Source organism: Coregonus clupeaformis, chromosome 35 (assembly GCF_020615455.1).
Source record: "Coregonus clupeaformis isolate EN_2021a chromosome 35, ASM2061545v1, whole genome shotgun sequence".
In the NCBI taxonomy this organism is placed as follows: Eukaryota; Metazoa; Chordata; class Actinopteri; order Salmoniformes; family Salmonidae; genus Coregonus; species Coregonus clupeaformis.
Window position 1 is genome coordinate 22,416,831 of NC_059226.1, and position 12,715 is coordinate 22,429,545.

The 12,715-nt window shown below is 46.8% G+C and overlaps 1 protein-coding gene across 2 annotated transcripts in view; it reads left to right on the top strand.

Moving 5' to 3' along the window:
- Window positions 1–12,715, top strand: part of prkar1b (protein kinase, cAMP-dependent, regulatory, type I, beta) — a 178,479-nt gene that overhangs the window by 138,361 nt on the left and 27,403 nt on the right. For both annotated transcript variants that reach the window (XM_045210930.1, XM_045210931.1), the window contains one exon: window positions 7,326–7,447. In XM_045210930.1, coding sequence (XP_045066865.1) covers window positions 7,326–7,447 — 122 coding nt within the window. The remainder of the gene's footprint in view (window positions 1–7,325; window positions 7,448–12,715) is intronic.

Consider the following 12,715-nt stretch of genomic DNA (forward strand, 5'->3'; position numbering starts at 1 on the left):
TTCCAAAATCATGGGCATTAATATGGAATTGGTCCCCCCATTTGCTGCTATAACAGCCTCCACTCTTCTGGGAAGGCTTTCCACTAGATGTTGGAACATTGCTGCGGGGACTTGCTTCCATTCAGCCACGAGCATTAGTGAGGTTGGGCACTGATGTTGGGCGATTAGGCCTGGCTCGCAGTCGGCGTTCCAATTCATCCCAAAGATGTTCGATGGGGTTGAGGTCAGGGCTCTGTGCAGGCTATTCAAGTTCTTCCACACCGATCTCGACAAACCATTTCTGTATGGACCTCGCTTTGTGCACGGGGGCATTGTCATGCTGAAACAGGAGCGGGCCTTCCCCAAACTGTTGCCACAAAGTTGGGAGCACAGAATCATCTAGAATGCCATTCCCTTCACTGGAACTAAGGGGCCTAGCCCAAACCATGAAAAACAGCCCCAGACCATTATTCCTCCTCCACCAAACTTTAAAGTTGGCACTATGCATTGGGGCAGGTAGCTTTCTCCTGGCATCCGCCAAACCCAGATTCATCCGTCAGACTGCCAGATGGTGAAGCGTGATTCATCACTCCAGAGAACGCGTTTCCACTGCTCCAGAGTTCAATCGTAGCGAGCTTTACACCACTCCAGCCAACGCATGGCATTGCTCATGGTGATCTTAGGCTTGTGTGCGGCTGCTCGGCTATGGAAACCCATTTCAGGAAGCTCCCGACGAACTGTTCTGGTGCTGACGTTGCTTCCAGAGGCAGTTTGGAACTCGGTAGTGAGTGTTGCAACTGAGGACAGACAATTTGTACGCGCTTCAGCACTCGGCAGTCCCGTTCTGTGAGCTTGTGTGGCCTACCACTTCGTGGCTGAGCCGTTGTTGCTCCTAGACGTTTCCACTTCACAATAACAGCACTTACAGTTAACCGGTGCAGCTTTCGCAGTGCAGAAATTTGACGAACTGACTTGTTGGAAAGGTGGCATCCTATGACGGTGCCAAGTTGAAAGTCACTGAGCTCTTCAGTAAGGCCATTCTACTGCCAATGTTTGTCTATGGAGATTGCATGGCTGTGTGCTCGATTTTATACACCTGTCGGCAACGGGTGTGGCTGAAATAACCAAATCCACTAATTTGAAGGGGTGTCCATATACTTTGTATATACAGTATAGTGTATGTAGCTAGCTAGTGTGAGACTTCGAGCATAGCCTGTGAAACTAGTGAGGTCCTTAATTTTGGGCATAGCAATCAAAAGGAAGGGTTATGGGTTATTATTGATTCAAGAGGTTAAATGAAATTCAAGAAATGAAATGAAAAGACACTGCCTTTATTTTCATTAATTTTATTTTATTATTGGCCCTCCCCCCAACCCTGTTAAGAGGGGCACAGGGCAGTTTCCCATTTCTGACCTTGTTGCAGTGTGTGTGTTCACGCGCGTATGTGTGCGTGCGTACGTGTGTGTGTGTGTGCATACATGTGAATCAGTGGAGGCTGCTGAGGGGAGGACAGCTCATAACAATGAGTGGAAACCATGTGTTTGATGTATTTGATACCATTCCACATATTCCGCTCCAGCCATTACCACGAGCCTGTCCTCCCCAATTAAGGTGCCACCAACCTCCTGTGATGTGTGTGTGTGTGTGTGTGTGTGTGTGTGTGTGTGTGTGTGTGTGTGTGTGTGTGTGTGTGTGTGTGTGTGTGTGTGTGTGTGTGTGTGTGTGTGTGTGTAGAGGACATGCCTCCTGTGAGGGGTAATTAACTTGTTATTAACTGGTTATTAACTGGCTGAGTAAACACACACAGGACCGACCCCTCCTCCTCAGCTCTATCCCCCTCTTTCTCTAGTTTTCTTTACCCCCATGTCCCTCCTTTTACGGCCCCAACAAGGCCCGTATTCAAACACCGACCTCTCTCTTCAAACTTATTTTCTCCTCCCTCCTTTGAGGAGGAAGAGAGGGAGGGAGGGAGGGAGGGGTGAGTGTTTTTGTTTGTCTTTGAATTCGGCGATAGCCACGAAATTGGGTACAATCCCTTGATGTCGTTTGGGGTGAAAGGCCCCCCCCTGAACAACATGCTCTCCAGTGGCAGACACACACACACACTCTCTCTCTTACCCACACACACACACAATGACCAGTGTGCCCCAGTGAAGGGAGTTAGTTAAGTGGGGTGAAGGCTCTGCGAAGCGTGAAATGTTGAGGCTCACATTACCACTGTGTTAGCTGTTAGTTAGTTCAACATCTTCTAGAGGATCTCACTATGGCCTGGGGATGCAACAGTCTAGAGCAGGGGTGTCAAAGTCATTCCATGGAGCTCCGAGTGTCTGCAGGTTTTTGTTTTTTCCTTTCAATTAAGACCTAGACAACCAGGTGAGGGAAGTTCTTTACTAATTAGTGACCTTATTTCATCAATCAAGTACAAGGGAGGAGCGAAAACCCGCAGACATTCGGCCCTCCGTGGGATGAGTTTGACATGTGGACTAGAGAGAGAGAGAGAGACACATCTAGACACCGTTGCCCTAGAGCACAAAAAAATAAACGTTAAATTAGGCCGATACCCGCTTATTATCAAAATCCAGAAAAGAGCCGTTAAATTCTACAACCACCTAAAAGGAAGCGATTCCCAAACCTTCCATAACAAAGTCATCACCTACAGAGAGATTAACCTGGAGAATAGTCCCGTAAGCAAGCTGGTCCTGGGGCTCTGTTCACAAACACAAACAGACCCCACAGAGCCCCAGGAAAGCAACACAATTAGACCCAACCAAATCATGAGAAAACAAAAAGATAATTACTTGACACGTTGGAAAGAATTAACAAAAAAACAGTGCAAACTAGAATGCTATTTGGCCCTAAACAGAGAGTACACAGTGACAGAATACCTGAGCTCTGTGACTGACCCAAAATTAAGGAAAGCTTTGACTATGAACAGACTCAGTGAGCATAGCCTTGCTATTGAGAAAGTAGTAGGTTATGTGCACACTGCCCACAAAATGAGGTGGAAACTGAGCTGCACTTCCAAATGTATGACCATATTAGAGACACATATTTCCCTCAGATTACACAGACGCACAAAGAATTCGAAAACAAATCCAATTTTGATAAACTCCCATATCTATTGGGTGAAATACCACAGTGTGCAATCACAGCAGCAAGATTTGTGACCTGTTGCCACAAGACAGTTGTGAAGAGGGCACAACAACACCTTTTCCCCCTCAGGAGACTGAAAAGATTTGGCATGGGTCCCCAGATCCTCAAAAAGTTATACAGCTGCACCATCGAGAGCATCTTGACCGGTTGCATCACCGCCTGGTATGGCAACTGCTCGGCATCCGACCGTAAGGCGCTACAGAAGGTAGTGCGTACGGCCCAGTAAATCACTCGGGCCAAGCTTCCTGACATCCAGGACCTATATACTAGGCGTGTTAGAGGAAGGCCCCCTATTTCTTGAACTGCATTGTTGTTTAAGGGCTTGTAAGTAAGCATTTCACTGTAAGGTCTACACCTGTTGTATTCGGCGCATGTGACAAATACAATTTGATTTGATTTGAAGAAAAGGGCAACCAGTGAAGAACAAACACATTTGTAAATACAACCCATATTTATGTTAATGAATTTTCCCTTTTTTTACTTTTAACTATTGGCACATCGTTACAACACTGTATATAGACATAATATGACACTTTAAATGTCTCTATTATACTGTTTACTTTATATTGTGTATTTGACTTTTGTTTATCTATTTGACTTGCTTTGGCAATGTAAACATATGTTTCCCATGCCAAGAAAGCCCCTTGAATTGAGAGAGAGAGAGAGAGAGAGAGAGAGAGAGAGAGAGAGAGAGAGAGAGAGAGAGAGAGAGAGAGAGAGAGAGAGAGAGAGAGAGAGAGAGAGAGAGAGAGAGAGAGAGAGAGAGAGAGAGAGAGAGAGAGAGAGAGAGAGAGAGAGAGAGAGAGAGGAGAGAGAGGAGAAGAGAGAGAGAGAGAGAGAGAGAGAGAAGAGAGAGAGAGAGAGAGAGAGAGAGAGAGAGAGAGAGAACCCTGTATATAGACATAATATGACATTTGAAATGTCTTTGTTCTTTTGGAAGTTCTGAGTGTAATGTTTACTGTTAATATTTATTTTTTATTTGACTTTATTTCCCATGCCAATAAAGCCCTTAAATTGAAATTGAATTGAGAGAAAGAGTCACTGAGACAGGACACACACATACATGCACACACACACACACTACAAGCTCTCACAGCCCCACTGCAGAATCAGACATTTGTCCATAAACATCACATTTCGAAGGTTAAGTTTAGGCTTTAATTCCGAATGGTTAAGTTGAGTGTTAAGGTTTGGGATAGGGATAGAGCCGGAGCTCACTGCTTACGCCCATCCACAATGCCCTTGCAGAAACCCACGCCTTCTTGATGGTAATATCGCTCACTGTTGCGCCTAGTGAACGTTTTTAAGTCATCTCCTGACGTCCTGCTTACCTGGATGGACGTCTAATTTCGCAGTGGATCTAGAGCGACCTGGCTGACAAACACACAGAGACACGTACACACACGCACACATACACACACACACACACACACACAACTCACCTAACCTTTAACCTGACAGGTAAACCTATGAATTGGATAATAATATTGGGGTTGGAGTTAAATTTAGTAAATGTGGTTGTCATTGATGGTTCACCATACTATATATGGCTGAATGTTGCGTTCATGTATTCAGCACTCTTCCAAGTATAAGACCTTTTTATAGCCAAGATCTGCAAATACCCTCACCTTCTAGAAATATCCACTCTGTTGAATCACTCCTTCAGAGCCCTGTGTAGCCTACTACTGAAATGCTACTGTACTGCTCCACAGTATACAGACCCTGATGTGGTCAGTACAGTATGGATGCTGTTAGTCGTGTCTCTTTAATTGGAAAAGGGGGAGAGGAGGAGGGGGAGGGAGGGAGGAGAGGAGGAGGGAGGGGGAGAGGAGGGAGGGAGGAGGAGAGAGGAAGGAGAGGAGGGAGGGAGGAGGAGGGAGGAGGGAGGAGAGGAGGAGGGGGGAGAGGAGGGAGGGAGGAGGAGAGGAGGGAGGGAGGGAGGAGGAGGGAGGGGGGAGAGGAGGATGGAGAGGAGGGAGGGAGGGAGGGAGGGAGGGAGGGAGGGAGGGAGGGAGGGGGGAGAGGAGGGAGGGAGGAGGAGGGAGTGAGGGGGGAGATGAGAGAGGAGGAGGAGGGAGGGAGGAGGGAGGTAATGTCTCTTGCTGAGTGAGTGGATTAGTAAGAGGTGGGAAGGAGGGGAACTGCCCCAATGAAATATGAGTGTTTAGACAGGAGCCATTATCTACTGTGGCCAGCACAGCGGGGGGACGTACGCACAAACACACACACACACACACATACACACACGCACACACACACACTTATTCCCTAACACTGCTGCATAGGGACCAGTAGAAATCAGCACTGTCAGTGCCTTCCTATTTCCCCTCTGTCAATAAGCCAATTGGATATTCCCATACTGAAGTGTAGTCACCTACAGTGGGGGAAAAAAGTATTTAGTCAGCCACCAATTGTGCAAGTTCTCCCACTTAAAAAGATGAGAGAGGCCTGTAATTTTCATCATAGGTACACGTCAACTATGACAGACAAATTGAGAAAAAAAAATCCAGAAAATCACATTGTAGGATTTTTAATGAATTTATTTGCAAATTATGGTGGAAAATAAGTATTTGGTCACCTACAAACAAGCAAGATTTCTGGCTCTCACAGACCTGTAACTTCTTCTTTAAGAGGCTCCTCTGTCCTCCACTCGTTACCTGTATTAATGGCACCTGTTTGAACTTGTTATCAGTATAAAAGACACCTGTCCACAACCTCAAACAGTCACACTCCAAACTCCACTATGGCCAAGACCAAAGAGCTGTCAAAGGACACCAGAAACAAAATTGTAGACCTGCACCAGGCTGGGAAGACTGAATCTGCAATAGGTAAGCAGCTTGATTTGAAGAAATCAACTGTGGGAGCAATTATTAGGAAATGGAAGACATACAAGACCACTGATAATCTCCCTCGATCTGGGGCTCCACGCAAGATCTCACCCCGTGGGGTCAAAATGATCACAAGAACGGTGAGCAAAAATCCCAGAACCACACGGTGGGACCTATTGAATGACCTGCAGAGAGCTGGGACTAAAGTAACAAAGCCTACCATCAGTAACACACTACGCTGCCAGGGACTCAAATCCTGCAGTGCAAGACGTGTCCCCCTGCTTAAGCCAGTACATGTCCAGGCCCGTCTGAAGTTTGCTAGAGTGCATTTGGATGATCCAGAAGAGGATTGGGAGAATGTCATATGGTCAGATGAAACCAAAATATAACTTTTTGGTAAAAACTCAACTCGTCGTGTTTGGAGGACAAAGAATGCTGAGTTGCATCCAAAGAACACCATACCTACTGTGAAGCATGGGGGTGGAAACATCATGCTTTGGGGCTGTTTTTCTGCAAAGGGACCAGGGCGACTGATCCGTGTAAAGGAAAGAATGAATGGGGCCATGTATCGTGAGATTTTGAGTGAAAACCTCCTTCCATCAGCAAGGGCATTGAAGATGAAACGTGGCTGGGTCTTTCAGCATGACAATGATCCCAAACACACCGCCCGGGCAACGAAGGAGTGGCTTCGTAAGAAGCATTTCAAGGTCCTGGAGTGGCCTAGCCAGTCTCCAGATCTCAACCCCATATAAAATCTTTGGAGGGAGTTGAAAGTCCGTGTTGCCCAGCGACAGCCCCAAAACATCACTGCTCTAGAGGAGATCTGCATGGAGGAATGGGCCAAAATACCAGAAACAGTGTGTGAAAACCTTGTGAAGACTTACAGAAAACATTTGACCTATGTCATTGCCAACAAAGGGTATAGAACAAAGTATTGAGAAACTTTTGTTATTGACCAAATACTTATTTTCCACCATAATTTGCAAATAAATTCATAAAAAATCCTACAATGTGATTTTCTGAATTTTTTTCTCCTCAATTACAGGCCTCTCTCATCTTTTTAAGTGGTAGAACTTGCAAAATTGGTGGCTGACTAAATACTTTTTTTCCCCACTGTACATTCTAACACTCAGCACCAATCATACTGGACACACAGGCCCCTCCCACAAACTGTATTAAAGAGATCATCTAATAGTCAGATCTTTGTGTGATAAAACCTCAACCCATTGACTGACTACACACTAACTACATGATGCAGGAGGGCCTGTCTCTCAACATAGGAATGTGTGTGTGTGTATGTATCTGTTTTTATGGCCCAATATTAGATTGTTTGTCTCTGTTGTTGACCCTCTTGTCCCCCTGCAGAGTCTCTGGACAAGTGGGAGCGTCTGACCGTAGCTGATTCTCTGGAGCCGGTCCAGTTTGAGGACGGGGAGAAGATTGTGGTGCAGGGAGATCCCGGAGAGGACTTCTTCATCATCACAGAGGTACAGGAGTGTGTGTGTGTGTGTCTCTCTCTCTCGTTCTGTCTACCACACTGTGTGTCTGTGTCTATGTGTGTTTGTGTGGACGTGTGTGTGTGTGTGTGTGTGTGTGTGTGTGTGTGTGTGTCTATGTGTGTTTGTGTGTACGCGTGTCTCTTTCCAGTCGTCACTAGCTTCCACAGCCACAAAGTCATAATTATGGCTAAACCCCACCCATTTCTACAATTTATGCAAATAGTCCGGGTAGCCATTTGATTAGCTGTTCAGGAGTCATATGGCTTGGGGGTAGAAGCTGTTAAGAAGCCTTTTGGACCGAGACTTGGCGCTCCGGTACCGCTTGCCGTGCGGTAGCAGAGAGAACAGTCTATGACTAGGGTGGCTGGAGTCTTTGACAATTTTTAGGGCCTTCCTCTGACACCGTCTGGTATAGAGGTCCTGGATGGCAGGAAGCTTGGCCCAAGTGATGTACTGGGCCGTACCCATTACCCTCTGTAGTGCCTTGCGGTCGGAGGCCGAGCAGTTGCCATACCAGGAAGTAATGCAACCAGTCAGGATGCTCTCGATGGTGCAGCTGTAGAATTTTCATGCCAAATCTTTTCAGTCTCCTGAGGGGGAATAGGCTTTGTCGTGCCCTCTTCACGACTGTCTTGGTGTGTTTGGACCATGATAGTTTGTTGGTGATGTGGACACCAAGGAACTTGAAGCTCTCAACCTGCTCCACTACAGCCCCGTCGATGAGAATGGGGGCGTGCTCGGTCCTCTTTTTCCTGTAGTCCACAATCATCTCCTTTGTCTTGATCACGTTGAGGGAGAGGTTGTTATCCTGGCACCACACGGCCAGGTCTCTGACCTCCTCCCTATAGGCTGTCTCATCGTTGTCAGTGATCAGGCTACCACTGTTGTGTCGTCTGCAAACTTAATGATGGTGTTGGAGTCGTGCCTGGCTATGCAGTCATGGGTGAACAGGGAGTACAGGATGGGACTGTGCACGCACCCCTGAGCGGCCCCCGTGTTGAGGATCAGCGTGGCAGATGTGTTGTTACCTACCCTTACCACCTGGAGGCGGCCCGTCAGGAAGTCCAGGATCCAGTTGCAGAGGGAGGTGTTTAGTCCCAGGGTCCTTAGCTTAGTGATGAGCTTTGAGGGCACTATGGCGTTGAACGCTGAGCTGTAGTCAATGAATAGCATTCTCACGTAGGTGTTCCTTTTGTCCAGGTGGGAAAGGGCAGTGTGGAGTGCAATAGAGATTGCATCATCTGTGGATCTGTTGGGGCGGTATGCAAATTTGAGTGGGTACAGGGTTTCTGGGATAATGGTGTTGATGTGAGCCATGACCAGCCTTTCAAAGCACTTCATGGCTACAGACGTGAGTGCTACGGGTCGGTAGTCATTTAGGCAGGTTACCTTAGTGTTCTTGGGCACAGGGACTATGGTGGTCTGCTTGAAACATGTTGGTATTACAGACTCAATCAGGGACAGGTTGAAAATGTCAGTGAAGACACTTGCCAGTTGGTACACGTCCTGGTAATCCGTCTGGTCCTGCGGCCTTGTGAATGTTGACCTGTTTAAACGTCTTACTCACATCGGCTACCGAGAGTGTGATCACACAGTCGTCCGGAACAGCTGATGCTCTCATGCATGCTTCAGTGTTGCTTGCCTCGAAGCGAGCATATAAGTAATTTAGCTCGTCTGGTAGGCCCGTGTCACTGGGCAGCTCGTGGCTGTGCTTCCCTTTGTAGTCTGTAATAGTTTGCAAGCCCTGCCACATCCTACGAGCGTCGAAGCCGGTGTAGTACTTCTGTTTGTGATGTGTCAGTGTGTCAGTGTGTTGTGCTCTTTGTAGTTTATGATGAGATTCCAGTGTCTTGTTACTGTATATCAATACTTCCTCTTGCCTGAGGTCGCTGACAACTGTGGGCCCAGGTCACGTACGTGTCATCAGCTGGGGACCCTGGCAGGGCAATATATGTGTCATTATCCCGAGACGTAGGCCGGTGCTTAGTTTGAGATCAGAACTGATTCCATCCTTATTGCCTCCAGCAGACAGACGAGGTGGCGGCGTGAGGTGTTTGTGTGTGTGGTGTGTGCGTGTGTGTGTATTCTGAGTGAGAGTGGGTGAGCGAGCGAATGAGTTGGGGGTTTGGGAGAGGGGGGCTGGTCCCCCTGTCCCCCCTCACACTGCTGGCTTTGTGGTTCTGTGGAGCAGGGACCCTTAGAACAGGGCCCCCCACCTGACAGCCAGTCAGTCAACCTAACACACTTTTGATTAACTCCATAGTTTACAAGGGGTTCCACCAGGGTCAAGCCAAGAGGACCAGTGTGTCTGTCGTTTCTTTGGTCTGTCGTTTTCACCGCCTGTTTCTCCTCCTTTCACAACCCTCAGCTCCTGTTTAAACGTGGCCTGCTCTCATTCCTTTTCTCTCTCCCCCTCTCCTTCTCATCTCTCTTCCCCCCCCCCCCTCTCTCTCTCTCTCTATCCCTCTCCTCTCTCTACCTCTTAGTCTCTCTCTCTCTACCTCCCTCTCTCTTCTTTACGCGCTCTCTCTCTCTCTACCCCTCCAAACCTCTCTCTCCATCTCTACCCTACTCACTCTACCTCCTCTCTCTCTCTTTTACCCCCTCTTCCCCCGTCCCCTCTGTCTCTCTCTCTCTCGCTCAGCCCTAACAATAGCCCCAGTGATTGGTAGCTAGCTAGCATGTAAGGTGCAGCTGAGACTGGAGGGCTGGAGGGGTATTATCAGGCTGCTGAGTGAAGTATCGCTCCTTATCCCTCCTTTTGGCTCGCTCTCCATCTCCACCTGCACCAATGGACCTGCAGCACTGGAGCCCCAGCCCTCCATCTCTACCTCCTTCGTTCCCTCACTTTCTACATTCCTCTCCCATCCTCTCTTCCTCTGGAAGGCAACTGCATTGACTGTGCTGTACTCTCCTTGTTTCCAGATTGACTGTGCTGTCCTCTCCTTGTTTCTAGATTGACTGTGCTATCCTCCTCATAGTTTCTAGATTGACTGTGCTGTCCTCACCTTGTTTCCAGATTGACTGTGCTATCCTCCTCATAGTTTGTAGATTCCATTACAGGTCAGGTGACGTGAGAGAGAAGAGAGGTAGGTCACATACTACAGAGTCTAGACTTCCAGTTGTACACAGGTAGGAAGGCTAAGGCCCTGACCATAGGCATAGGAGAGACATGCTGGAGAGGAGATACATACATAGAGAGCAGAAAGCACTGAGAGAGAGAGAGAGAGATCTTTACTGCTCTGGACTTCCCCTCCAGCGGGCCCTCAACCCAGTCAGTCCATTCCTTTGTCCCCCTGGGTAGTGTCTGGTCCCTGTGTGTCTCTGACAGATCAGGACCCCGCTGAGAACATGGCCCTTTTTAAACAGGGACAGGCATCTGGTGTCATTTCTAAAGCCCCAGGAAAAGAATAGGGGAAATTTCCCACTGAAAGCCGAAAAAACCCTGTATTTCTCACTTGTTTCTCACTCGTTTAGTTTCAGAGGGACATCCAGACCTCCTGTCTTTTATATAATCTGTCCGAGTCACTCTTTCCTTCCTTTCTCATGGGTGACAGCATGGGTATGTCAGGGTGTCTTAAATTAATTTATCTGATTTAAAGGCCTTAATAAGTCTTACAATGTCTTAAATTAAGTTTCAAAAATTCAATTAAGTTTGTAAAAATGCGGTTTCAGGTCGGTTCGGTTTCAATTCGAATATAACAACAAAAAAATCAACATTAAATGCACTATGAATTATGTGGGTTGAATGCTGTAAGAACACAGAATAAAACAATTAATACAAGTTTCATGATGGTAGTGACTGCCCATGACTGCTTATCACTTATTAACTATCAGTTATTCACATTACTTGACTTTAATAAAATATTTCAGTTGTTGTGTATATTACATTTATTTTATTTGATGACTCTACAGAGATGTCTGACAAAATCACTATTTTAGTAGTTCTTCAAAGTAAATAAGGCATACTTTTATGACTGCTGAATACCAACTATCAATCACTTAGATCATGTATTTTCAGGTATAGATACCCCGCGAAGCAACTGCTCCTTCTTGATCACAAACACCCAGTGGACTAGCTCTCCAGATGGAGAGTTGACCATGCGTTTTATACAGTAACAGTGCTGTATATTTTACTTTTGAGGCATTTCTTCACAGTGGTATCGTTATGGTATTGAGTATCATTATACTAAGCTGGTGTTAGTATCGTAGCCAAAGTTCTGAATCCAGAGTTTGTGATCTAGCTAATGATTAGCCCATTGGGGTTACCTAAACAAATGAATGTGGGCGACCCCATGCTTCAGCCATCTATAGCCTAGCCACTATGCTACTACAGCCGTTAGGCTACAGGATTATACTTATTGCTAAAATAGCACACCTGCCTGATAATATGAGCAAGGCTATAGCCTTTGGTGAAAGAGCCAGCCCTAAAACAAACTTTTTTTTACCAACATTTCTGGCTCATTTCTGGAGAGGAATATTAGCAGGTGTGTGGCGCTCACAGAACTCAAAATTGGTATAAAATTGCATTCCAATTGGCATTAAAATACAATTTCATGGAACCTGCAGATACCTGCATGTTTTACAATCCACTATCTTTCTGTCTTCCTCCTTTGGTGTTACAGTATGTACTGTTCTGTATATTTATCTCTCCCTCCTTCTGTTTTCATCTCTCTCTCTCTCTCTCTCTCTCTCTCTCTCTCTCTCTCTCTCAGGAGTCGTCAGTATCTCTCTAGATTTTATATTTATCCCTCGCTCTCTTCTTCTTCTCTCTCTCTCCCTCTCTCTCTCTCCCTCTCTCTCTCTCCCTCTCCCTCTCCCTCTCTCGCTCCTTCCCTGGAGGCTGGCTCTCCTGACCCTGTGTGAAACTCAGCAGAGCCACATTCCATCAGACAACCGCCCTGCTCTGGGAAAGTCAGACCCAGCCACAGAGAGAGAGAGAGAGAGAGAGAGAGGGAAGGAGGGATGAGCTAAGGAGAATAAGGGAGAGATGGAAGGCAGAGGAGAGGCTGAGGGGGTGAGGGGTATACCACATCACATCTTGACGTTGTTGTTGCAGCCTCTCATTCGTCATACTTTCATCTCATCCCTTTGTTTTTTCTCACCGATGCTTAGGTAAGCCCTGTCAACTCTCCTTTCTTCGTTTGAAAAAGTCCCCTCGTCATTCTCTCTCTCTCTCTCCCTCTTTCTCTATCTCCTTCCTTCTCTGTCGCCCTCTCTTCCTCCCTTTCCCTTCTCTTTCTGCAGTCTCTCTCT